Source organism: Salvia splendens, chromosome 21 (assembly GCF_004379255.2).
Source record: "Salvia splendens isolate huo1 chromosome 21, SspV2, whole genome shotgun sequence".
Lineage (NCBI taxonomy): Eukaryota > Viridiplantae > Streptophyta > Magnoliopsida > Lamiales > Lamiaceae > Salvia > Salvia splendens.
Window position 1 is genome coordinate 4,275,461 of NC_056052.1, and position 27,274 is coordinate 4,302,734.

Genomic DNA, 27,274 nt, shown 5'->3' on the forward strand with positions numbered 1-27,274 from the left:
GTAAACTATAAAATAACCCATACTCATGCAAAATAAAACGTTAGCTACCAGATCTAAACAGAAACGTGAATTGAAAACTCAGATCTGACCAAATCAACATGAAATAAGATATTTGGGCTAAGATGTGCATCATAAAACGGAAATCAAAACATATAAGAAGTAACATGCATGAAACAGAACGCATCAGCTGGAAACGAAAACATAACTCCAAATTTACTAAATCAAAACATCAAGGAGTAGACAACATCAAAAGTAAACTGAAAGCAAACAACAAAAACAAGAAATTGTTTCATCGCTTCTTCTCGAAGCGGAATAGCAAGGACATAACGATTAAAGCTAAAAACCAACACCAAAACGCCAACTAAACTAAACTAAACTAAACTAAAATAGAACAGGACCAAGTGTGTGTGACGGAAATCGGGAAGATGAAGTGTTTGGAGCTCCCAATTCCAGCTCTAGAAGTGAGCTGAAAACTAATGAGTGTCGCCCTTGGAAGCTGCCTTCCTCCTCCTTCGCTATCTTCATTTATAGGAAGGCGTGAGGTCTTGATCCTTAGGGCATTTGTTCTCTGAAAAGTCTGCTTTATCCTTTGCCATCTTTCTTATGTGACACATTAGTCTTCTCATTGGGTGCTCCCGCTGCATGTAATTTGCTCCAACTCGATCCATTTGCGCAGCAATTTGGCTCCTTCTCCTGATCCATTCGTCCGCCCAGTTGATCAACTCAATTTTTTTTTTCTAAAAATGGCAGACTTCACACACACCTGGCTCAAAATTGAATGTTAGTTTATTGAATTTTTTGTAGTTTTACCACAGAACACATGCATGAAACGAGCCTCATCAATTACACTATAAATTATGCGGGTCCTACTATCCAATTGCACTATCTTTTTTCTCTCACATACTTGATCAATTTCACGTTAAAACTCATTTCGTTCTCAAAGTCCATTTTTAAGAGCGGAGAGAGTCCTAATTAATAAATACTAAATTCTCTATAACTTTTTTTTATTAATATAAGAGTAATTTTATTAACAGTTCTAACTTTTCCACATGAAGAGATGATATCGATAATTGCCCAAAAATTCTGGGTTTATTGTTGGCGTACGTAGAAATATTAGTAAAATTCTTATAAATTTTAGAATATTTTCAAGAAGAAAAAAAACTGACCAGAGATGCGACCATAAAAATCAATAAAGCATCATCCTTGAGTTGTCGGGAAAAAATCATCATTTTGGGACTACTAAAGTAAACCATGCAAAAGAAAATGAATCAAAAAAATGAAGAATGGAGAGAGATATCATGTTTTTTTCAATCAACCATCAGTGTTCGTTTGTCACAATCAATCCTTAAGTTAATAAAGTTGACTTATCATCTAATGAGTTCTAATTAGATGAAACAACAAATCACAATGATATCAAATCAAATAAAGCTATGTTTCACATTGAGAAGAAACCTTAGTGAAAATACTAAGTTTATTTGTTACTCACAAAATTGACTGTTGATATTAATAATCTTATCTTAATAGTATCATGCAGTTAAATCTTCATTGCAATGTGAATTTATTTTGTTAGTAATAGTACAATATTCTTTATTTGGAGGGACAGTGACTTTGCATGCTCATTTACTTTCTCCAAATGGAAGATAAAAAAGATGGAGTAAGCGTAAATAAAGGCAATTGTGCAGTTTTCCTTGTATACGAAAGGTATTCATTTTCACCTCCAAACGTTTATTTTGAAGACTTTCCATGTTTGGATGAAAGGGAGAGGAAATGTGGGCACACCCTCATTTCTAGCCATTCATCCATTTGAGGATATTATTGTCCTAGGTGAAAAGTTTAAAGTGATATATATACAATGTATCCACTTGTTATAATATCGGATCGAGACTTGTCGATTTGACTCTCGTTTTTCTACAGTGAAACAATTTATATGTGGTCCAAAATTTTCAAATTCGTAAGAATAACTATGAATATGTAAAATCTATTCGTGTTATTTACCATGCTGATAGTAGAACTACTTCCAAAACACTTGCATGTAGAGTTTGTAACAATCGAACCGCCAAAGTCCTTTTTGGTCAATAATGATCACGACTGGTTAAATATAATGTTGGTATTTATATTTAGAGTGAACTATAAAAATGGTCCATGGACCATGGGTTTATCTCGCCCTGTCACGACCACATCTCCCTAGTACTAGTGAGCGTAGCTATTTCGCGACTAAAAATACTCTCATCAATCATTAAGTAAACATAAGAGCAGTAAATCAACTCGAGGTAATAGTTTCGAAGGGGAGACTAATTACTTATTAATAGTCATTTCCCAACACCTTCGCCTCCTCGTTCACGTTCAACCTGCACGTTAGAAAAGAAACATGCAGGGCTGAGTACTTGATATACTCAGTGAGCATAGTGCCAAAAATAAGTTCATTTTTAATTTGTCAGCCACAGTTGAGTGAACACGGGGTTTTTCTTTTAAAAGACCCGAGTAACTAAATTCCTTTCATTTCATAAAATTGATTGCGCAATCACATAAACATAGATACCATATCTGAACGTATGTGAACCGGGAATGTGGCCACATTCCACGACGGTCACTGGACCGGCCAACTCGAAAGCTAGCTCACGATCCCCATATGTGTACACTAGTTCAAGTAGGGTTTGCGGCCCTATTGGGACCCGAATTCGATTTAACATGATTGGCATAGTCAAACAGATAGGTAATTGTAAAAGCAAAACATGGCATGACAAACATGGTTAGAAAAGATTCATATTTTCATACTAAAATCACGTTTTGAAAAGAATGCCCACCTCAGAGCTTTTCCTTAGCCATAAAGTTCCCTTGATTTAATCCTAAACGCCGTGTGTAGACGCTCCTTTAGAAACATAAAATAATACTGAATTAGGCTTAAGAAGCCAAATAACTTGACGTGAATGCATCCTAAATGCATGGTCGTTTTTATTTCTTTTTCCTTACTTCATGAGGAGTCCTTGAGCATTAATTAAATTGGGTGATTTAATTTGTATGGGGATTCACCGATTATTCGTTCAACGCAGAGAATACTATTTCCTATGCGAATTATTCAAGCATTAAAATAATCCGAGGTCTATCCATTATTTCGGAATTTGTTAGCGTACCATTAATTATTCGAGCACTTAAACTAAAGTTCAGGAATTTTAATTTATCATCGTAGAATTAATTAACGGATCATCAATTATTAGGAGAGCCCGAAATTTAATTAAGTTCTTATCCCAACTTTAAATTCTTAAGAAGTAGCTCAACTCCATAATTAGATCATTTCAAGGGCAGCCCATCCATTTAAGAATTAATCTGGGCCCAAACTTTTAATGATGGAGCCCAACAAAATTAGTGGCCCATTAAAAGAAAAAAAGAGTCCAAATGGACTACTCCCTCCTCCCTCTCGGTCAAAACCGCCTCATCCTCCCCAGTTCTCACTTTTCCCCTAAATTGAAAGATACGAACCCTAGCTCCTCTCTCTGCCTTTGCCTCTCAGCGAAACGCCGCCACTGGGTCGCCGGAGTACCGCCAGCACCAGTACCAAACCTCCTTCACCCTTCAATCTCCTTTCCATTCACGAATTCTCAAATCGAGGGGAAATCCTTAAACTCTTCTCCCTCCTTACTCGACGGAACGCCTCCACTCGCGACACCAAATCGCCGGCGTCGTTGCCGACGTCGTAGTGTGCTCGTCGCGCTCTGTCGCCGCCTCCATTGCTTCTCCCGAATCCGCCGTTTTCTCCAAATCGTCGCTGCACCAGAGTCGACGCCACTGCACCCTCCGTTTCGTCGGTCAGCACTACCGCCGCCTCACCGTTCTCCGGCAGGTAAGGTTGGGATTTAGCTTTCTTTCTCTTTTGTTCATTTTCTCTAAAGATTCAGTCTTTGATTTAGAGTGTTGGTGTTTAACTTGTAGATTTGTCAAGATTGGGGAAAATATTGAAAGTCAGGGGGTGTGTGGAACTGCAATCCGTCGTTTCCGGGCTGCCGAGCCGGAATCCGGCAGATTCGTTCACAAGAGATAAGTTTCTTAAATTACCTTGGTTTAGCTATTGTAGGATTTTGGTTTCTCTATTCCATGTGTTTGGTGAATTGTGAGTATATGCCTAGAAGACTCAGTGGTGAAACATGTTGGTAAACTTGCTGTGTGTTGTTGATTTCAAATTTGGGGCAGATTCTACTTTCAAAATGTATATATATGCATATGCTTGTACATATATGAAAGAAAAGAAAGGCTTGGGATTCACTATGCATTCACGCTGATTGAAAAACATGGAGGAGGGTTTTTACCTGATGAAAATGCTGAGTTTCAAAAGAACTTGGAAAAACATGGAGGGTTTTTACCTGATGAAAAAGCTGAGTTTGAAAAGAACTTGGAAAACTCTTGCTACCTAGCTCCACTCTCTGCCCCTTTCACCTAGAAACTCCCTCTCTAACTCTCTCTATATTTGCTGGATTTCGATGTGTGTGGGAGGTAGGGGTTTAATGCATATGAGGGGGGTTCTTATAGGCAAACTTTGGTGTATTTGGGAGGAATTTATGGGACAGATCCTCATTTGTTTTCATACGCAGCATATCCCCTTGTTTGATCCTCCCTGCAGCACTTTTACTTAAGAATTTTGGTGTTATTTGTAGTACTATGCACTTTGCATTTATTTCTTCTTGTTCGTTTGTGGCTGGTACATAAGCATGGATTTGCAGGATTGACTTGCCCCTTTTGTGTAAGTCTTTGGTCTTCCAACTAAAGAGAGGTTGTCTCCTTCCTCATGGTAAGTTTCTTTTAATTTCTTTTGTTCTTTAGTAACTAAAGGTTGTTTTTATCTTGTAGGTGAGGGAATGGCTTGTCTGCCACGTTGCTCTCGCCGCGACGGGCTCGCTGCCTCAGGCCTTCGTGCTCGCTGCCTGGAGTCGAAGGCTGTACGGCCACGGGTCGTGGAACGGGCCCAAAGTGCAAGCCATACTAGATTTTATTCTTTAGCTTTTAGCCCAAGGTGCAAGTCATACGGGAGACGATCCTATAGATTAATGTATCTTGTTTTCGAACGCTTTTAGTTCGGGATAACATCTTCGTATTCTTTTCTCGTCGTTTGCCGTATTTCTTACACATTCACATATTTATGTACTCTCACCGTTGTAACATAGATACTGAAACTCTTGTATTGATTCTAACTGAAGGCATGGTTTTTTATACTCTTCAATTTTTGTTTCGCAAACTAGCAACATTAAGAAAAAGGGTTCCAATTATTTCAAGAACAAGAAAACGACATTTCTCTAGTTCGACAACACATAAAGAAAAGAGGTTTTAAAGAGCGGGTGTTATATGCCCATAGTACCTGGACTTTAAAAATATCGCTAGACATCCCTGGACTAAGGTTTTATTTTGAAATCGGTCATATTGGCTATTTTTGTTCCGAAAATGTCCTTTTAAGTATCGCTAGACATCCCTGGACTAAGGTTTTATTTCGAAATCGGTCATATTGGCTATTTTTGTTCCGAAAATGTCCTTTTAAGCATTTGGGTAATTTCATCTTTTCACAATTAACTGTTTCAATATGATATTATTTCAATAATGTACTAAATCTGATATTATTTTCAACCGTTTTTGGCCTCAGTTTATTTCGATTTTGAGCCAAAAACATCAATTACGGTTCATAAACCAAAACCAACGGTCCGATTTAAACCTAGCAAACCTAGAGACAGCCATTAAGCTTGGACTTTAACGATAGTCTTGAATATGTGAAATATAGATTTCCTTTTCAAAAAAAAATCTCGTGCTATATTTGCCAGCATTTTCAACACGAGAGACATACAAATTCACCGGCCGAGAATCAAACGAAGAAGACAAAACAGGCAATTATGAAGGGCATCATGCAACAGAAGAATCAGATATAGACTTCACTGAATCACAGCAGCTTATGAGATGTGGTTGTTACTGTTTTTACCTTTCTTACGTCGCCAAAATAACCTCTTGAAGAAACTCATGCCACCATGTTTCTTACGAGGGACAATGTCCATTGGAGCAACAGCAGTTTTAGTCTTTTGTTCGTGATTCATCCCGTTTGGATTAGCATACTTGGCCGAAAAGTCTGTGGCCTTATTGGTACTTAGACCGGAGTTTACAATTCCATTGCGCTTCTCATTTTTAGAATTAGGAGAAGCACCGCGAGTATCATTATTGTCCTCAGCCAGCATTTTGTTGAGTAGGGATGATTGCCGGCAGATATTTTTCGCAGCAACAGGAGAGCCAGCAGGTGCAGATATGACCTTATCCAAAAGAGCTGCACTACTAGGTGAAGCCAATGCCTTCAATTGCTTCCCGAGATTTAGGATTGTTTCTTGGCACTCAGCTAATTTTTCTGAAGCTGCAGTGATCTCCCAATCCTACAACATGCATGAGATAAGTCATGTTCTGGATATAGATCTAACTGTATCATGAGAAGCAAGTGTCTTAGCTCAATTAACATGAAACGTTTCGATGCATGAGTTTTCACGTCAAAACCATTATAGGCTCGTTCGTTTTCTTTGGTAGCAAAGGTATCATAAGAAAAGGAGAGATAACAAACGACAAGGAATTATTATCACTTTTAATTCCATGTTCTATATGGTGGAAAGCATGGAAAATATTATCACATCAACAACTCAAGAATTGAAATGAAAACGAGGGCAAAAGGGACTACTCAAAAACTTTTTCCATCCTATCTGGTGAAAAAATCCCCCCCAACAAAATATGTGAAATAAGTAGAAAAAGGGTTCAAATACATGTTTTCCACTCTTTTCCATCAACCCACCCTATATCTATGATATTTTGAAATGACTATCCCATTATTTCCTAAAGATCTAACTAAAGCATGTTTCTTCGAGAGATAAAGATGATGTTCAAGGAAGCTAGTTTACTCATTGATGATGCACGGCAGCTCAAGAACATGGTTTTCTTTCATGAACCTAATGTAATGGTTTCACCTTTCCAGATATTCTACTGAAATTGTTCGATATCTTCGTAAAAATTTATAGCATTGCATACACAAGTTTGTAATATCTAAAACTATCACTCATGATTTAAAACTTGACCAACATCCTAAAGTCTTGGATATCAGGTGCCAAAGATAGAATAGGGATAACTTACATGTGAGAGTTGCTTCTCCTGGTGTTTTTCGCCATCTGGAACTTCCTTGCTTGCCATACTGAAAAGCGATTTTTTTTAGAAAAAGTCCCAACTACTTTACGAATGAAAAATCATCAACATTACCTTTTTAGCTGTATCTGCAACTCATGGCATGTTTTTTCCAGTCCCTTGTAACAGTTATTTTTATTTTTCAGCTCATTTTCCAGAAGTGAAATCCTTTCGCAGGCTTTTACTCGTTGTTGATTACTTTCCATAAGCTGGGACTCAAGGTCTTCTTTTATCATCTTTTCCTTCCCAAATATCCCCTCCGATTGCTCTTTACCTTCCATTTCTGTGTGAAGATTCGTATTCTCATTTTCAGATTCTTGAGGTTGAATAACGAGGCACTCGCGCATGGAAGTTTCTGAGCGAAGGCAGCCTTCTGAACCTGTAGCTTCTGCTGATCCCTTATTTGTCCAGTCAACATTCCATATTTTAACCTCTTCTTTGAAAGAAAGCTCAAGCGCCTCCATTTTATTAGTACTGTTAGGCATGTGGCTAACTGCTTCGTTTTGTTCCTCACTCTCACTTCCTGAATCATCCCAATCTAAATGATTCCTGATAGCGTCCTTCATGCTTGAAACGTCCTGAAGGGAAAAGCAGTGACTCATGATCCATTCTAAACTAGAAGCTATCTGGAGGACAAACTGTTCGAGATTCGTTGTTCCAATCAAAAAATCATTGCATGTTTCAACAAACTGCTGCACAATGGCAGAAAACTCATCAGTTTTCCACTGAAACATTCGAACTGTGTATCCAGTTGGGTTCCCAGAATTTTTATCTGTACCATTATCTTGAGAGTGTATATTTATTCCTTCAAGTAGTTCAAGAACTTTACGTATTGGTATGCTGATATTTGGCCCAACTTTCTGACCACTATCCTCTTCGGTAGATAGAGTTATATTATTTCCATTCTCCATACTTGAAAATTCATTTGCGCCTCTCCCATTATATGACGCCTCAGCATGATGAGCACTTGCACTGCCGCAAAAAACAGAAGAGTCTAAACTATAGTTGGCCAAAGCAGATTTGATATCTTCTAGTAAATCTTGAGGGTTTCGTTGAGATGAATGGCTATGCTCCAAAAGCATCTTCACCAGATCACCAACCTTTTCAGGGGTTCCATTTCCTGCTACACACCCGGAATGAGTTTCCTTCTTTGGGCTAACATGTTCTGATGGGATATCACATATTGGCACACAGCCCCTGGCAAGTTCAGATGAAAAGTTAGCACTGGATGGAATTCCAGGACTACCATGAACTGCTTTACTTAGTTCAGAGGAACTATTGGGACTTCCAGCCGGATCATCGAGTGAAAGTACTGCTAACTTTTCCATCTCAGCAAAGTCATCCATGAGATTCATGTCTGAAGTTGCCATATGGCTATGAGATGGTGTTCTTAATTGTTTCTCATTTTTTAAATCCTCAAGATCCGATATCAAAGCAGAAGAGCAGGATTCAGCACAACTAGATTTGTCATAACTGCCCACCTCAGATGAAGCAGCTAGTGAGTGCTCTTGCACGAAAAATGGGTATTTACCTTGTTCTGCAGGTACTTGGCCTTTAAGTGGTTCTCTAATAAGTCCTGCAGCTCGTGAAAATTTGGAAGATGTACGAGCATACGTGTTCCGAGAAATTTGAAGCTCATTTGATTTCTTGTTAATGGCTTCTTTCAGAGCCTTGTTCTCTTCTACCATGGTATACAATTGCTCAGTCAACAGATTGATCCTCTCACTTGACACATCAGGAATCAATTCAGAGGAGAATTCCGCTGAACTAGTAGGAGAAAGATTCGACTTTCTTTGGTTCATCTCAGCATGGTCTTTAGCAAGTGATTTGACTTCATTCCTCATTTTCGCCAAAGTTGCCGGCCCAGGCAACCTTTTCTGAATAAGGAGACGCAGCCCTTGACATTCTGATTCCAATTTTGCAATCTTTATCGCACTTTCATGCTGATGCTTTTGAGCAACATCAGCTATTCGTCGATTGAATTCTCTCTCCTCATTGCGAATGTCAAGCTCCTTTTCCAAAACATGAACCTCATACTTAAGAGAGGCATTTTCTTTTTCATTTGCTTCTGATCTTAACAAGAGGGTATTTAAGTCGGCCTCTAATCGACTTCTGTATTTTCCCAAGTCTTCAATCTCCTTGTCCTTCCCTGATAAAGCATTACTTAGCTGAGCTTTTTCAGCATCTAGTTTGGCAAGTTTTTCACTTGCCTCCACTATCTGTTCACGTAGAGCAATCTGTATCTTTTCAAAATCTTCAGATGATTTTGTCAATGCACCATGAACTCTTCTCTCCTGCTCTTCCCGAACAAATCGCAGTTGATGCATACACTCCTTCAGTGCTGCGTCCAAATGGTGCACTCTTTCTTCAGAAGAAGCTTTCTGCTGTAACACTCTATCAAGTTCTTGTTTTAAACCTATAGCTTCCGTCTCTGCCTTCTCCCAGCCTAAACAAATAAATTAAAGATGCGAATGGAAAGAATCAGCATCAAAGTCCAGAAATCCTTCTCTGCACAATGAATATGTGTAATGCAAAAAGGACACGAGTAGATCACCTAAAATAGCCTCCTCTGCAATTTTGACCTGTTTCTTCACGATATTATCCTTGGCAATACAATCAGAGTGGGAAGATGAAAGCCTTTCATTTAATATCTGGATATCTTTTTCAAGACATGTCTTCTCATTCGTAAGTTTCTGCACCTGTAAAACAATATCGTTATTTCCTTCCATCTCAGGCAACAAAAGTCTTGAAGCAGGAGTTTCGACAAACAATATTAATCCATAGACCGTTAATTGCTAATTTGAGTATTATACGTTTCCCTGTGTCTGTCCTCAAAGCATTAGGCTCAATGCAATACATCACTTGTTACTTTAGAGAAATAGCAAAAAAAAGGAAGCTTCAGCATTCGAAAAAGCTCCCGTTGATATGGCCTAGAACAAGATTCTAGCCAAACTCACCAAACTAGAGACTTTTGGCCTAATTAGAAAACTAGCATTATGTAGAAGACAAGTCTCTTAAGGTTTGATTACACTACATATTAACTACCTCGAAGGTTGTAGTTTCCAGTGTGATTATCATTATGATGTAGCTAAAAAGAGCCAATAACAAAAGATTTATGCTTAAACTATCATTACCACCAGATCCATTCTAGATTTTGTTACCAATTCAAGTAGGATATCACATGATATTAATGACTTCCAGAAAGAAGCTGCCAGTCACAAAAGTACTAACACTATCATGTTAAAATGGCAATGCCATCATCATCCAAAAGGAATCAAACACAAATAAGAAACAAGAACTGAATAAGTAAAAAAACAGACCTCAGTTAATTCTTCTTCGTTTTTGCCCAAAGAGTTGCCTGCTTTATCAGCTACTAAAGTCTTCTCAGTAGATTTTTTCTTCCAAAGCCATGACTTTTGATCCATTGTGCTACTATTTTCCAGCTACGATCGATTCAAATGATCACATTATACCTGACAGCATTACATTTACACCCAATTCGGTCATTAATCACATGTTTAAAAATCTGCCCTAATCACTGGTCCTCACCAACCATTTTCCTCAAAAAGACAAAAAAAATGGATCACATCACAAATCAATTAGCCTCAACTAGTCAATCATTTTCAACACAAACGAACAAAAAAACACAAATAACAGCACACTCTGATTACTAACAAGCAAGGGGATAAATTGAAGTAAAATAAGCATTAAATTTACCGAAGAGAAGGAAGTGGATATTTCAAATACATTGCACACACATTGGGCAAGCTCACGGAATGCTAATTGAAAAGAGATGAAAAATAGAGCAAATGGCGGTGCAAGTGGCAACACAAGTTTGAAAAGCTGAACTACTTTTCAATGGAATAATGCAATTAATAAATTACTACACCTTTAAGCAAAATGCAGTTGAATCCAAAAGTAATTTTGAGAAACGAGGTCGAGGAATGGAGTGGATCTGACATGTGAGAGTTGAGCGAATCGGGTTTGGTTTGAAAAGGAGTGTGGGCGGGTTGCTTTAACCTGAAGGGCAGGGAGAGATGGCTCATTTATGACGATGCCTTCCACCAACCATACATCCAAATGAGTATTCATAGAAACGTGCGCATACAGTAAGCTTGTTCCTTTCAGACAAACATTACACCATCTTCCTTCTAGATTTTGATTTAGGATTTCATAATAGCATCTCCAATGCCGGACATCCGGTCAGACATCCGCGACGGGCGACGGGACGTCCGCCATTGTAACGAAGCAACTCGGATACGGACGTCCCGTAAGGACGTCGGATGTCCTCGGACGTCCGGGCGACGGGCGGGCGGACGTCCGCCATTGTGGCGTGGGTCGGACGTTCGGTATTAATTTTTTTTAAACTCTATATATACGGCTCGATTGAATCATGTATGTTTTATTGCTATGTAATTTTTTTTTTCGAATCATGTATGTTTTTTTAATGAAGTTGTTAATTTTTCCTTTTCGTATTCGTGTTGAAATTTTATTTCCGTAAACGTAAATTGATTTATTTGTGAATTTGTGATTTTTTTATTGAGGGAAGTCCTAGTGGGAAGGGCGGATTGTGCAGGGGAAGTCCTAGTGACGTGGCAGTGGGATGGGAAGTCCTAGTAACGTGGCATGAGGTGTTTTTGGGAAGTCCTAGTGGATGTCCGAGTGGGACATCCGTGCATTGGAGATGCTCTAAAAGAGTGAATTACAATCCGATCTTTATTTTATATCGTTTTTGTTACCTATAAATCACATTTTTTGTACCTGATGCAATTTTCACCCCAAAATACCATCTAAACTAATTCATTTTTCTATTTGTGTCATAAAGGATATTTTGGGCATTGACAAAACTAGTACCAAAAGTGATATTATAATATTTTCTCTCATTCTCCCGCTCTTTATACTATTATTATTAATAAATATTTATATTATTATTTTGATGTTATAAATTAATAATGAATTTATTTTTTAATATCATTTAAATATACTTAATCATAATTATAGTTATAACTATATTTAATATTATTATTATTATTATTATTATAATCGTAAAAACTAGTAGTAGTAATTAATAAATAGTACTCCAATTATTATTTTATATTAAATTAATAACTAATCAATATAGCCTTAATCAAAATTTAAAATTGTGAATTGTGAAAGAGTTGAATATTTTTAGTTAGGTGTTTCAACCCTAAAATGAGTATAAATAATGTAATTAAAAATATTCAATTGATTTAATTACTTTAACTAATTAATTTAATTTGGTGTTTTATTATTGATTTATATTATGAATGCAATTAGATGTATGTATAAAACACTAAAAAGAAAGAAGAAAAAGAAGAGAAAGGAAAAAAGAGGAAACATAAACTAAGGAGAAAATGAAAGAAGAAAGAAAGATAAAATACTAAAAATAAAGAAGAAAATGAAGAAAAAAGAAAGAAGAATAAACTAAAGAAGAAAAAAAGAAATAAGAAAGGAAGAAAACAAAATCACATATTTGGTTCTATTTAATTGAAATTTCCAAAAATATCCCCCATAACAAAAAAAATCACATGTTTGGTACCTAGGGTTATTTTTGTCATGGGGTACCAAAAACGATATAAAATAAAGATCAAGTACCATTTATGTGCGAAAGTGAAAGATCAGATACCATTTATATAGTTTTAGCTATTTCATTATCTGTTTCTTTGATTAAAAATATAGGTATCCCAATTTTTTTATACTCCCTCCGTCCCGGCTAAGATACACGTTTCTGCAAGTGATTTTAGGAGTTGTTGGTTACCGTGTTTAATTGGAGAGATAAAAGGTGGGTGTGGGTATTAGATGAAGAGAGAAAGAGAGTTGAATATTTTAATTGGAGTGAGAAAAATTGGTTGGTTGTATTAATTGGAGAGGGAATGTCACCAAAAATAGAAATGTGTCATCTTATTTGGGACAAACTAAAAAGAAAAGTGTGTCATCTTAGTTGGGACGTAGGGAGTATTTCATTTGTAAAAGTGGATGTTACTACTCGAATTTTACTTTCCACTTCCCCGTTATAGTGTCAACAGGTTTATGGAGATTCGTTCTTATTGAGTTTGGAGTTTTATTTGATCCAGATGGGTGTCACACTAAAATTGATTTCTTAGTATTTTTGCCTAATGGGTTTATGTAGATTCGTTCTTATTGAGTTTGGAGTTTTATTTGATCAAGATGGGTGTCACACTAAAATTGATTTCTTAGTACTTTTGCTTCACACCATATTTTCGTTGAATACAAGTGAGATTCATATTCTATTAATTTTTATCCATCCGCTTTTCTTAACATTTCTTATAACACATGCCGCCAAGGAATGAGACTCCTAATAGCGATACGAGGGAGTATGTGATAAATTTTGAAGTTGGGGTGAATTTAGGAAAAAAAATTCTTTGAATACTTATTGTTGCTAGACATACACCAATTATGGTAGCTCAATGGCAAGCAATGTTTTAAAAGAATTAGAGACCTGAGTTAGAGTTTTGATGCCAATAGTTATTGTTTTATTCGTCTCTTTAAACACGCCAATGTTGTTAGTGTTTTTTACTTTTTTTTATGTACTTGTTGTTTGACATATTAATTGTGGCAAGCAATGTTTTAGGGCGAATGGAAAACCTAGGTTTGAGTCATGATGCCAACATTTACGTCCCAAGGATTCGAACTCGGGTCTTCCTTTTTCCCAAGACACTGATAGTTTTCAATTAATTGGCATTTTTCCTATTTATGGAATGCAAGAAAAAAAGGAAGATCATTTTTACTAAACTCGCCCCAAAATTGAACTCTTCCTTTTTATATTCACAAAATATTCTCAAGTACACAAATCATTTTTTAAAAAATTTTAACCAATTCCTATGTAAATGTTGCTAGTAGTAGAATTGACTATGTCGTCCCTTTTTTCATTTTGTTTGTACTTTTTATTCTAATAATATTACCAAGGACTTGCAAAATTACTCAGATTGGGATATGGGGCGATCTCCAAGTTGGCCACTAATACTATAGTCTCCAAAGAAAGTGATTCTGCTTTAGGCACATCCTAAAAATTTGGATGTAAAATTTATTCCTCTTTCTGTCTTTCATGTTCAAAAGTCTTTCATAACGTACAAGAATTATTATACAGGCTATACATTGATTCACATGCTCAATAATAAACTAGTACTAGAACACAGAGTATCCTAAAAGAGAGAAAAAAAACTGGAAAACAATGCAGAAAATGTACTCTCAATCTCCCCATTTGTAGAATCAAAGGCGCGTAAGAAGAAGTGTCAAAAGTGTTACGAAAAACAAACAAGATCGGCACGGCCTGGTAAACGGAGAACCATTGACAGGCCCTTCTCGTGTCTCCGTGGGAGATAACTGCGACGGAGGCGGAGGCGAAAGCACAGGCACATCACACGTACCAAATGTTGCATTTGCCTGCATCCATGTTGATACTAACTCATTACTCACTTTTCATTAACAAACTTATAGTTTTGCTTTCTATTACATTTTCCTTAATTTTCGTATTTTATTAATTTTGTATTAAAACTCTGTCTCATCCACTACCAACACTCTTGGTAATGGATGAAGAGAATAACTAACAATTGGTTGGGGGTGCTCGTGCCTCCCCTAGCACCCCCGATTCGATATTCTCAACACTCACAAGTCACAAAGCAAGAAACATGTGTGCATACCTTGCAATAGGCAATGTTGCCACAGCCACAAGTTAGCTGACCATTTGCTTGGTCGACGGCCTCCGCTGCCCCCCCACCGTCGCTCCTCTGCAGCCACGAAGTTCTAGACATAAATATTTCTGGCATTGCTGAATTGGTTATGTCTGAAAAGCAACACAGTGAGAATAGTTTTAGTACCTTGTAAAAGTCAACTGCAATGAAATTAGGCCACCGGTTGCCGCTAGCAGAATAACAAGTTCTCATCATGCTAATCAAGTCAGCAGAGTTGTCGACGCAAGCCTCAGATGTATTCGGATTGGTCGGAAAATAGTTCATCAGCACCAGCGACCTTGATGACGTGCTCATCCCAGATGACTCGGAGCGACTAGGGCACGCACTGCCTTTCATTCCACCGTTCCCATCTACATCATATTTACGATAGAGTAAGGGCACAATTTCTTTAATTGAAAACAATGGAAATATATTCCTAGCAGTGGCGGAGGTAGAAAGTTTTATCAGGATGAGCATTTTTAGACATAAGGGGCCGAGCCAGAAAATATTCTTTATAGTAATATTTTTTGACTCACATTGATTTTCTACGACGTAGTTCCATTCATAGGCGATCCCTTCGGAGGATTCCTTGGATGACTTAGAGGTGAAGACGACGAGACGTTGATTCTTCTGTGCCATATCGTCCACCGTGGGCCAGTCTTGGCCGTTTGTAGGCATTCGCGAGAGCGGGAACAAGTACGGGGTGAGGCCCGATGCATTGAACACTCTGGAGAGGCCTAGAGACGAAGACACGTAATCTTCAATGAAGATGGTCACAATCTCCGTGGGGTTTCCTTCAAGGAAGACTTGAATCTCTTTTAAAACATTGATAGCTGGTTGCTGCATATAAATCAATTAATTAATTAATTACCACAAAATTTATTTAAGGTTGTTGGAATCCACATTACATGTATATATGTACTTACGAATGCTGTCACATTGAAACACTGGCCGTTGAAGGAGTGGCACAACCAAATGTCGTTGTTGAAATCGTACAAATCAAGCATAAGTCCTCGAACGCCATTCTACATATGCATAAATTGACATCAATATGATATCAATTTCCTCTAAAAATTGAAATTATATTTAGATATAATATGGCAACTTGGACAAATACTCCTGATTACTTGCTAAAGTATGATTTGTATTTGTATACAATTCTAATATATATAAAAGTACTATCAATTACTTGCTATTAGAAAATGATTTTTAACCATACTCTTAGATCTGATCGCATCATACAATTATATACAATTATATGCATAGGAGTCCACCAAAAGGAAAAATTTAATAATTTTGAGGGCATGTTCTACCAAAATAACTTGTGCACCAACTTGTTCGAACAGTGGTCCACTTTTTATATCACCACTTTCATTTTTTTTTCTTTAGTTGAATTTCGTTATTAACAAGAATTCATTGTACCAGAGTAGGATACATGGTTATTCTTTTCAAGTTTAGTGTAACTTTCATTCGATAAAAATTGATTGTTAAAGTTGATATATTCATAAACAGAGTACGTATTATATGGCTTTTTAAAATCCTAATTTTCAAGTAAATAGTTAGTACTACTATTAATTATTATGTACAGTATTATTTAATATTTTATTTTATTTTCGTAATATAGATATTATTAAAATAGCTAGTGTAGGGGTGAACACAATGATTATATGAGGCAATCAATATCTTCTTCCCTAAGTTACCACCTCAAATTATTGACTCTTGAAAAATCTATGATCATGCCAACAGCAATAATGCACTCATAACTAACATTAATTTGTTGAAAACATAACATAATAATTGATTCAGTCCAACTAACTAACCACTAAAGTAGCAAGAGTTGTTGATAGGCACATGACAACTAGAATGACTAGAGCAGGATTAGGACGGTTAATAACTTAAAATTATGACAAAATAAAAGTAATTAGTGCTTACTTTGAGCTGATCAGTGATGGAATCCTCCTGATTGGTCGGAGCTAGAAGAGACGACCCGGTACCCGAATTTGACCCGGTCCGAGCAAACGAATTGTGGGTAGTCAGCCATGTGTAATTGTTAAACGGCAGCCCTTTTACCTGTTCAAGGCAAAACTAAAACACATCATTTTATTTGTCAACAAAAATATAAATTGAAAAGTATTGTGTTCATACTATACCGTGGAGGTGGGAATTATCGGGTGGATCCGGGTGCACCGTGGCCTAGTGTTGCCATTGGCCGGGCAAGTTCCGCATGTTAGGCCGGTGTCGCAGTTGTTGCTTGTTGTGGAACATGTTTCACCACTCTGTTCAAAAATGTAAAATTCAATCCAAATATAGCAATTTAATGATAACTGACATGGCAAGATCATCACCTTGAGAGAGGATGAATAGCCCAAGAGGAAGAAGGCTATGAATAAGAACAGTGTTGTGTGCAGAGAATTTGGACCCTGCATCTGAAGCTGTCTTAAAATTTAAGAGAGAGAGAGAGAGAGAGAGAGAGAGAGAGGTATTTGGTGGCTTGCGAATAAATGCTTGAAGGTTTAGATTTTAATGAGGAGTTGAGATATATATATATATATATATATATATATATATATATATATATATATATATATATATATATATATATATATATATATATATATATATATATATGGAGTAGGAGTAGTTGTGCTTTTGAAATTGGACTAATTACATTTATCTAATTTTCCTCTGTTTTATAAGTATGTTTAGTCTCGGGTGGCAACTTTTTCATTGGTATTAACGCGTTGAAGCATCTCGATTGCTTTGATTTTTATTTGTTACTGAATACTTTGATTTTTATAGCCTTTCTTTATTCTCTACTGTTTTTTATTGACGGAAATACTTTAGACATAATAAGTGGGGTAATTTTTCAAATTAATATAAACAAATAAATCGATAAGTCTAAAGGAATATTTGGAAGGGAGCGATTTGGAGATATGAGGTAATTTTTTAAAAAATGTTATACCATAGAAGAAAAGTTAATGCGAAAATTATTAAATTAATTGGAGTGTATAAAATAAAAGTTTACTCAATAACCTATCGGTTCTAAATACGTATGAAATACTAACAATTAACGAAAAATTAATCTTTTGGAGTTAAGTCATTGTAAAATACTAAAATCGGTAAATGGCAAATGGATATGGATTTGCAAGGATGATCCGTTTGAATCGAGCCTACAATAAAGATGAGACTTGCTTTAAGTATCAATATCATTCTAATTTTGTCGGAAAATTCAAAGTATTGCCGTCGAATAACTATGTTAATTAATTTAAAAGGGAGAATAAAGTATAATTTTTTTAATTAGCAAAACTGAAGCGCACGTGTAATGATAATATGGTCCATAATATATATGATGGAAGTTAATGAAATTTTATCACAAAATCAAGTAATATTATAAGTGAAGTAAATCATGAGATTTATATAGCAATTTCAGTTTATATTTACATTGGCATTAAACATTTTACTATATGAAAAGTATTTGCTAGTTATCGGGCACCATTTATCAAGTTCAAGAATGATAAAACCTAATTACAACTTCAACGATTAATTTTCCATTTGAGTGAAAATATTAAATAACAACTTCTCGTAGTATAAAATACTTATCTTAGAAATAGACTATTTCTTCTTATACTTTTCTCTTTCATTCATCTCTACAATTTTTTAATTCACCAATTGGATACTAAGTGGATTTTGAATATTACCTTTTGATAAAACTAGAATGTGAAAACTTTCTTTTTAACATTAGTATTTTGTTTATTAGAACTGAATACTTGACTTCAACAGAGACCATCCAGCAACCCTCAGATTGTGTGTTGGCTGGAGTGTCCATATCTCAAGGTCAAAATATTCCGAAAGCAATAAACCCTACCCAGTCAATAATTCAAACCAAATCGGAAGTCATTCTTTAATCCTGCAATTAACTAAATGTTTTCGAGTAAACCAAAGTTTTGGTATTAAAAAAATCAGCTACCTTAATCCTTTCTTGCAAAGTTTATGATATTAAAAAAATATATTAAAGTTGAAGTTATAAACTAAAAAAACGTTAAAATTAAAGTCATATAGTATTTACTTGTTTGTAACACAAAAGCTTGATATTTAATTGTTTAGGTTAATTAAGATAATTTGAATTTTTAGTTAATGAAAATATTACAGTGTTTTTAGTCAATGACTCACTGTAATTCCACAATACCTATATGGCTATATACTCGTTTTATTTGTGCGATTGCAACATGTGAATATGTGATATGTGGTGATGAATAAACAGTTTTCTTGGAAGATTAAATTCCATCAATCTTTTGTATTCGTACATCAATAAAGTAGTGCAAGATTAAATTGGGTTATAGTATGTAATTGTGAGAATAATGTGGTCGAAACTTGTAAGGTCCAAATACGCCTAGCTCAAGGATAATTTAATCCATTGCCTACTCGTAGGCCCAACCCGATTGCAACCACACACTACAAATCCTAAGAGCATCCACAGTGGGATGGATGTCCTGGCGGACATCCTGACAGACTTCTCAAAAACAACTCATGTCACGTCATAAGGACATCCCACTGCACTGCTACGTCATAAGGACATCCCACTGCACAATGACGGACATCCCCAAGGACATCCCGACGGACATCCACAATAATAAAAATTTACAAATTCACCAAAGTAAATAATTTACGGAATTAAACAATTTACGGAATTAAAATTTTGACATGAATACGGAGAAAATTCAACCACTTTATTTAAAACAAAAAACATACATAATTATTTTAAAAAATACATAGTTAAAAAAACAACCTCAAGCTTCGACAAATGCAACCCCCGTCTCACTCCTCCTCGTCCCCGTCCCTAGTCCCGTCGTGCTCGTGGTTGGTCCCGGCGTCACTCACGGGCAGGGATGGCATCCCCAAATCGCGCCGCATACTGTCGATGATATCCTCCAACATCAACTTGTATAAGGGGTCAGTCGCTGCATACCACTTCTCCATGGTGTGTATCAGGGTCCCATGCTGTTGTATGCGGGCCAGTGAAGGGAGCTCGGGATCGATCTGGGAAGGAGCTGTCGATTGGACCTCGAGGGACCCGCTGGCGCTTCTCCTAGCCATCCGCATCGCGGTCTTTTGCCCAACCGGCGACGGCGGTGGGAAGACGATTGAGGGGTCGGGAACTCTGCCTCGGCGTCAGGGAGTTCGTGGGAACCGGCACTGCTGCTGTACTCCCCGAAGGCGTTGATCTTCGTCCGCTTCGGCCAGCCAGCTTCAACACCCAAACAAAATTTGGCGGAAGTCTGCACCACAAGATAAACCTCCCAATATTTGAATTCCCCGAAGCCCAATTCACTGTCGGGGAACTGCTGGTAAGATAGAAGCTTAACATCATTGGCGAACATGCCGCTGGTTGACGTGCGGAGGTTGTTTTGGTAGATGCCGGCAAATCGGCTGAGCTGCCTCCTTAGCCGCTCCCACGGTTTCCAGCATTGCTCTCCATCGTGAGGCTTCCCACCTGGCGGTTTGAATTGGAGGTAACTTTGGCTAATGCGCCACCACATTCTGTCGATATGCTGGTTAGCCCCGACATAGGGATCCTCGACTACACTGATCCAGGCCTTTGCCAGCGCGACGCACTCCCCTATGCTCCAGATGTTCCTCTTTCTCCCGCCAGCTTCCTCCCCCTACTCCTCGGCCCCCCGCCCCACCCTCGTTCCCTGCACGCGAGGACGAGGTAGTGCCCTTGCCCTTCCCTCTCCCCTGCTTCCGCGATTATGTAAATTTATTTTGTAAGAAGAAGACATTGTTTTGAGATTTTTTAAAATTTTATATTATGAAATCATAATACTCCATCACTCATTCATGCAAAAAGATAAAATCTCATTCCCCTCTTCTTTCACACTCTCGTTCTTCCACTCATATTAGTATTTTCTGAATGGGTTTTCTGAATGGGCATCCAAGCAAGTAAGCAACTACTTATATTAGTATTTTGATATTTTCCAAGATAAAGAAAATCAATAATTGAATTGATTTAATTATGTTTTGCAACTGTACACTCCAAAATCTTGGAAGTCATAACCCCAAATCTATTTTCTATCATATACAACTTGGAATAAATCTTTAACAAAATATGTTCCTAACTAAACATTGAGATCCCATCACCTACCTAATCGTGACCCAATCACGCGAATCACACCAATCCGGACTCCGATCACAAACCAGCCACCGCAGCCTCTCCGCCGCCGCCCCACTTCCCATCTCACCACCAAACCAACACCCATTCTCCGGCGAATATTCCGGCGACGCAATTGAACACGTCACCCAATCCGGGAAATCCAACGGCCCTCTCGGCGACGACGTGGCACCACTCACTTTCACTCCCGCGAAATCCTGATCACAAACAAACGGATGATTTAAAAGCATCTCAGCCGTCCATCTCTCCCCCGCATCCTTCACAAATATCCTCCCAATAAAATCCCTCCCTTCCTCCGACAACTCACAAGGCATCTCCGGCACCTCGCCGCCGATTCGCATCAGCAATCCCCCCAAATCGGAGCAGTGCCACGCCGGAGATCCGGATAAAAGTTCCACGATCACGCAGCCGACCGCCCAGATATCCGCCGCCGGGCCCTGATCGCCGCCGGCGACCATCTCCGGCGACATGTACAAAGGGGTTCCCCTCAATTCGAAGCCGGAATATTCCCCCTGCCGCTTGGCTAGCCCGAAATCAGCGATTTTCACTTCTCCGCCGTCTCCGCATAACAGAATGTTTTGGAGCTTGATATCGCAGTGGACAAACCCCAATTTGTGGATGTAATCGAGCCCCTTGAGCAATGCTTTGGTGCATCGCCGGACTTCAGATTCCGGCAACCGGCGATCGGCGGAATTGTCCAATTTGTCGGCGAGAGAGCCGCCGCAAGCGTATTCCAGCAGCAAATTTTGCAATTTCTCGCCGTTCTCGTACGAGACGCTCTCGCCGAAGCAGGCGATTATCTCGGGGCAGTCCCTGAGTTCATCGAGGATGAGTTTCTCTCTCGTGAGAGAGGAAGAGAGGGAAAAGCCGCAAGACTTCACCGCCATCAATGGAGGAAGCGGAGAATTGCGGCTTCTCGGCGCCGCGAGGCTCACCATCGCGAAACTCCCGTGTCCCAATTTCTCGCCGCGAATCCAATCCATCTCGAGAGATTTTTTAGAACCTTTGTCTTGTTTGGGTTTTGGGAGGGAATAGGGAAAAAGAGAGGGAAATTTGGGGATTCAAGGAAATAGGGGTTTACACTATATGTAATGAGAAAAAGGGGAATTTCCATATATAAAGGAATTGCCTTATGTTTTTATTTATTTATTTTTTAATTATGGTGTGAAAGGTGTTTAAAAATTAGAAAGCACGTGGCGGTAAGGATCTTTCGTACATGACTACAGGAAATAGAGATAGCGCGGCTCGTGTTTGAAAAACGTGGTTAATTAATTTGTGGATGATTTTAAAATTTTGTGAAGGTTGCCGTCAACACGCCAAGTATTGTTTTTTTTGTTTTTTAAATTGTTGTTGTGAATTGTGTGCTATGACCTTTTGAAATCCTTCTACTAAATAAATTCATGCACTTTCACTATTAACTAATGATTGTTAAATTATTTACTGTTATAAATAATACGTGTTTAATGACGAATAAGAATTGGTGTCGAATTTCTAACCAAATCATATGCGATGCATGTATTTTATTGATTGTCGAATTTTATTGTTTTGATTGGTTAGAAAATTAATGGTGTACTAATGGTGGTAAATTGTATTTAACTAATTAAAGTATATATTAAACGAACTTGAATTTAATTTCATTGGTGAATGCACAAGAACTAAATACTGGAGTAGTAACTAGAATCCAGTTATTCAATGTATTAGAACTAGATATGTCTAATATTGTATCTTGTGATAACATAATTGAAAATCATAGTTAGGATTCGTTTATTTGTTAGAAAGTGTGCTGGCTGTGTTGTTAGGGGAATACAATTCATAGGAATATGATCGTTGGTATATTATTTATGCTTCGTTTGAAAATATAAAAAAGATGCTAGTATTCTAAATTTATGGTATTAATCAGTTAACATATACCAGTAATAATTAAAATAAGATTTTCTTACTAAATTATTAAATGATTAAATAATAACAACAATAAATAAGATGCTACAGTTGTGATCCATATTTTTAAAAATAATATTGAGATTTGCTTATTAAGTTAATTACTCCTTAACTTAAACATAATAACAGCAACAATAATAAAAAAAACTTAATATAGTTTGTATTTAAATAAAACAATACAAATATATAAATCCTATTTATGGCATAAATCCTAGTTTTGTATAGATCAAAAACCTATTACTTAATAGTATATAAATATGGATAAATCCTATTTTTAAAAGAAGAATACCTAACAAAAGACAGAAAATAAGATGTCTGAAAATTTGTACTATAGAATTCATATTAGTTATAATTTGTGTTTGTTAGTATACAAAATCAATTAAACATATGAATTTAAAATTACGAATCAAATTACTTTCTTAGGTTAGAACCTTGAGAAAAATTATAAGTAGTACAAAAATTATTTTGATTTAAATTTCAAGGAATAAAAACAACAATACATTCATGTGTTACTTATCCCACTTAAATTTTAATTTAGGAGATCATATCATTTTATGATATTGATATGATCGTAGCTTAATTTATAGTCTTTCTGAAAATTTGTTTTCTTATTAATTTACTAAACTTGATAATATTGCAAATTGGATCCAAATCGGATGTGAAGAAAATATTATCTTGAATAAGTTATTAATTTTTCGGGTGTTAATTTGGGAACATTCTACTGTATAATAGTAACATACTGCACAATTTTATATACGGTAACATCAATTTAAGTAAATTTATCCACTCATATCATAAAAACATTAGTAATAAATTCAATAGGTAAGCTCATATGGTAAAATTAATATAAAAAGAAGTTTGAATATGTATATAAGAGAAATGGTAGTGATAAATTAACAAAAATAGTATATACAAAAGTGGATATTTTAGGTATTTAACATTTACAATAAATTTATGATGATTATATAATTTAATGTTTTACATAATTACCCTTCTATGATCATTTAGGAAACACTAAATTATCCACAATCACCATTTACACATTTAGCCGATTTAGGAGATAATTATCATCTTAGTAATCACTTATGTAGATACCCTACATTAGTTGCATAATCTTTTCTTCCTTTAACAAGAATGTGGATATTTTTTTGACTCCACGTAATTTCTTAGTGTTATCATCAAATAAATATTCATAGTCATTCACATCAAATTATTTTATTATTAAATAATTTTTAAAGTTCCAATATAAAAATGACTACATCCATATATACTTAATTTTTGAGTTTTATCATTAAACAAAATCATCATAGTCATTCGCATCAAATTATTTTATTAGTATTAAATAATTTTTAGATTTGTAAATTATAATGACTACATGCATATATACTCAATTTCTTAATGTTACCATCCGAAAAAATAATAATAGCATTTCACATCCAATTATTTTATTATTAAATAATTTTTAAAACTCTTAATTATAAAAATGACTAATACATATATACTTATTTCTTAGCTAGTGCTATCGTCAAACGAAATAATCAAAATGATTTGCATCTAAATATTTTCTTATTAAATATTCTTATAATTCTAATGTACAAAATCGACTATATGCATATATATTTAATTTCTTAGTGTTATCATCCAACAATTTAATAATAGTATTTCACAACCAATTATCTTATTATTAAATAATTTTAAGTTATAAAATGACTATTTGTATATACTTAATTTCATAGTGTTATCATCCAACAATTTAATCATAGTCGTTAACAATTCAATTATTTTATTATTAAATAATTTTTAAAATTTCAAGTTACATATATGACTAAATATATTTATATATACTTAATTTCTTAGTATTATCATCAAATGTAATAATCATAGTCATTCGCATTCAATTTTATTATTATTATTATTATTGAATTATTAAATTATAAAAATGACTAGATGCACATATACTTAATTTTTTAGTGTTATCATCCAAAAGATAATAATAGTAATAGTAGTTTGTATCCAATTTTTTATTATTAAATACTTCTTAAAATTATAAACTATAAAAAACGACTACATGCATATATACTTCATTTTTTAGAGCTTTCATCCAACAATTTAATCATAGTCATTCACATCTAATTATTTTATTATTAAATAATTTTTAAATTATAAAAATGACTACATGCCTATATCCTTAATTTCTTAGAGTCACCATCAAACAAAATAATCAAAGTCATTCACATTCGATTATATTATTGTTAAATAATTTTTAAAATTATAAGTTATAAAACGACTACATGCATATATATTTCATTTCTTAGTGTTACCATCAAACGAAAGAATCATAGTCATTCACATTCAATTATTTCATTATTAAATAATTTTTTAAATTCCAGGATATAAGAATGACTACATACACATATACTTAATTCATTAGTGTCATTATCAAACGAAATAATCATAGTCATATGCATCCAATTATTTTATTATTAAATAATTCTTAAAAATTCTAAATTATTAAACGACTATATGCACATATACTTAATTTCTTAGTGTTATTATCCAATAATTTATTCATAGGTCCAATCATTTTATTATTAAATAGTTTTTAAAGTTCTATATTAAAAAATGATTACATGCGTGTATATAGTTAATTTCTTAATGTTACCATCAAACGAAATTACCATAGTCATCCACATCCAATTATTTCATTATTAAGTAATTTTTAAAATTTTAAGTTAATAAAAATGACTACATGATTATATACTAATTTACTTAGTATTATTGTCCAACGAAATATAATAGTATTCCACATTCAATTATTTTATTATTAAATAATTTTTAAAATTCTAAGTTATTAAAACCACTACTTGCATATACATATATTATTTCTTATCATTATCATCCAATAATTTAGTTATAGTTTTCACATCCAATTGCTTTATTATTAAATAAATTGTGAAATTTTGAAATTATAAAAATGACTATACGCATATGCACACTTAATTTCTTCTATGAAACGAAACAATCATAATCACCAATTATTAAATAATTTTTAAAATTTCAAGTTATAAAAATGGCTGGTGAATATATACTTAATTTCTTAGTATTATGATCATCAAACGAAATAATCATAGTTATTCGCATTCAATGATTTCAATATTAATTTTTAAATTTCTAATTTTAAAAAATGACCAGTCATATATATATATATATATAGGGTTGTGATCAATTGAGATTTTTTAGCCTAATTGAGAAATGAGATGCATTATCAGCCACTCATTTTTATTAAATGAGTGGTCCAGAATTTGCCACATGGAAAATATTTTTAGTTTAATTAATTATGAAAGGGCGTAATGGTAATTTTATGTTTAAATTGGGTTTCTACCGCTTGTGTTCTCCATCTCCTTCCCAAATCCCCGCCGCAGATTTCGATCTCAGCCCCTCCGCTTCTCTGCCGCCCCCAAAATCTCTGCCACAATCTCCGTCGCCGACAAGCTTCCTGACGCCACCCTATCCTACCTCGAAGCCTCCGACGAGCTCCAGACCATCTCAATCGCCGACATCACCACGAATAAGAAGGCAATTTTGGTCGTGTCCTCCGTCGCCGCCTCCTTCATCCGCGCCATCAGCGACGCCGCCATAACCTCGCTCTCCTGAGCCAATCTCTGCCACATCAGCTTCCTCCTTCTCCATCCTCTTCACCCATTCCTCCAGGTCCATTTTCCTCCACCCGCTCTCGAGATCTCGTCGTCTCTCTGCTTCGGTAGAGACTGGATCTTCGAATCGTAACTCCTCACCAGGAGCGCCGTCTGCCGCCGCCGCCGCTCATATAGTGCGATTCTCAATCTGTCGTTCTGTTTCGGTTGACGAAATTGCAATTATTAATTACTCTGTTTTCTCTTCAATTTGACAGCAACAAATGGTTGTTTTGATTTACTTGTGTATTGAGGTAGTGTTCAATCTCGATTCGTTGTGATTGAGGATTGGCTAGTAGCAATTTTCCATTGACACGCTTCAAATCGTTGTTGGAGATCGTCTCCGATGAGATCTGCAACAAGGCGAGCTCGTGCGCGCTGAAGCTGCTGATGCAGATGCTGGAGGCGTCGAAGAAGTCGAGGCTGAAGGCGATCAAGGCCGGCGCGATCTGCATGTTGGTGGAGCTGCGGCCAGAATCGAGCAGATCTAAATGCGAGAGGATTATGCAATTGATCAATTTTGCTTTTGTTACAGTGTTTGTCAGTTGTTGACATTTTGATATATAAGCTGGTGACACTAT

General features: G+C 35.9%; 4 protein-coding genes and 1 long non-coding RNA gene across 6 annotated transcripts; 1 reads left to right on the forward strand and 4 right to left on the reverse strand.

The window, feature by feature from the left end:
• Window positions 1-1,968: 1,968 nt before the first annotated feature.
• LOC121785156 lies at window positions 1,969-5,224 on the reverse strand. The gene is made up of 3 exons (XR_006046930.1): window positions 4,356-5,224; window positions 2,805-2,869; window positions 1,969-2,348 (listed from the first exon to the last, which is right to left on the reverse strand). It is a non-coding gene; the product is annotated as an uncharacterized LOC121785156 (long non-coding RNA).
• On the forward strand, window positions 3,379-5,209 carry LOC121785155. Its single transcript, XM_042183531.1, has 2 exons — window positions 3,379-3,838; window positions 3,928-5,209. The coding sequence occupies exons 1-2, from the start codon at window positions 3,394-3,396 to the stop codon at window positions 4,107-4,109; spliced, it is 627 nt and encodes a 208-aa protein (XP_042039465.1). The 5' UTR covers window positions 3,379-3,393; the 3' UTR covers window positions 4,110-5,209.
• Window positions 5,225-5,734: 510 nt separating the features above from the next.
• LOC121783684 (filament-like plant protein 7) lies at window positions 5,735-11,252 on the reverse strand. Of its 2 annotated transcripts, none has more exons than XM_042181832.1 (6): window positions 11,072-11,252; window positions 10,503-10,655; window positions 9,737-9,881; window positions 7,258-9,628; window positions 7,135-7,192; window positions 5,735-6,392 (listed from the first exon to the last, which is right to left on the reverse strand). In XM_042181832.1, exons 2-6 carry the CDS (start codon window positions 10,605-10,607, stop codon window positions 5,925-5,927), a joined length of 3,147 nt encoding a protein of 1,048 aa, XP_042037766.1. In that variant the 5' UTR covers window positions 10,608-10,655; window positions 11,072-11,252; the 3' UTR covers window positions 5,735-5,924. The 2 variants fall into 2 exon arrangements, with proteins under 2 accessions (XP_042037766.1, XP_042037767.1); XM_042181833.1 differs by lacking the exon at window positions 11,072-11,252 and adding an exon at window positions 10,900-11,054.
• A 2,963-nt stretch (window positions 11,253-14,215) lies between these two features.
• Window positions 14,216-17,404, reverse strand: LOC121783652 (PI-PLC X domain-containing protein At5g67130-like). The gene is made up of 8 exons (XM_042181794.1): window positions 17,240-17,404; window positions 17,045-17,170; window positions 16,827-16,964; window positions 15,821-15,919; window positions 15,431-15,734; window positions 15,042-15,265; window positions 14,865-14,951; window positions 14,216-14,607 (listed from the first exon to the last, which is right to left on the reverse strand). Exons 1-8 carry the CDS (start codon window positions 17,318-17,320, stop codon window positions 14,434-14,436), a joined length of 1,233 nt encoding a protein of 410 aa, XP_042037728.1. The 5' UTR covers window positions 17,321-17,404; the 3' UTR covers window positions 14,216-14,433.
• Window positions 17,405-20,875: 3,471 nt separating this feature from the next.
• LOC121783654 (mitogen-activated protein kinase kinase kinase 20-like) lies at window positions 20,876-22,138 on the reverse strand. Its single transcript, XM_042181795.1, has one exon. The coding sequence runs from the start codon at window positions 22,044-22,046 to the stop codon at window positions 21,033-21,035; it is 1,014 nt and encodes a 337-aa protein (XP_042037729.1). The 5' UTR covers window positions 22,047-22,138; the 3' UTR covers window positions 20,876-21,032.
• Between the last annotated feature and the right edge of the window lie 5,136 nt (window positions 22,139-27,274).

Bases quoted from the DNA above. Each gene is read 5' to 3' on its own strand.
- LOC121785155 (XM_042183531.1), top strand. From the start codon at position 3,394: ATGGACTACTCCCTCCTCCCTCTCGGTCAAAACCGCCTCATCCTCCCC. The intron at 3,839-3,927 runs GTAAGGTTGGGA...TTTAACTTGTAG, and splicing joins GCCTCACCGTTCTCCGGCAG to ATTTGTCAAGATTGGGGAAA.
- LOC121783684 (XM_042181832.1), bottom strand. From the start codon at position 10,607: ATGGATCAAAAGTCATGGCTTTGGAAGAAAAAATCTACTGAGAAGACT. The intron at 9,629-9,736 runs GTGATCTACTCG...TTATTTGTTTAG, and splicing joins TGCAGAGGAGGCTATTTTAG to GCTGGGAGAAGGCAGAGACG. The intron at 6,393-7,134 runs GTAAGTTATCCC...TGCATGTTGTAG, and splicing joins AGGAGAAGCAACTCTCACAT to GATTGGGAGATCACTGCAGC.
- LOC121783652 (XM_042181794.1), bottom strand. From the start codon at position 17,320: ATGCAGGGTCCAAATTCTCTGCACACAACACTGTTCTTATTCATAGCC. The intron at 17,171-17,239 runs GTGATGATCTTG...ATTTTTGAACAG, and splicing joins GCTATTCATCCTCTCTCAAG to AGTGGTGAAACATGTTCCAC. The intron at 15,920-16,826 runs GTAAGCACTAAT...ATGCATATGTAG, and splicing joins CCATCACTGATCAGCTCAAA to AATGGCGTTCGAGGACTTAT.
- LOC121783654 (XM_042181795.1), bottom strand. From the start codon at position 22,046: ATGGATTGGATTCGCGGCGAGAAATTGGGACACGGGAGTTTCGCGATG.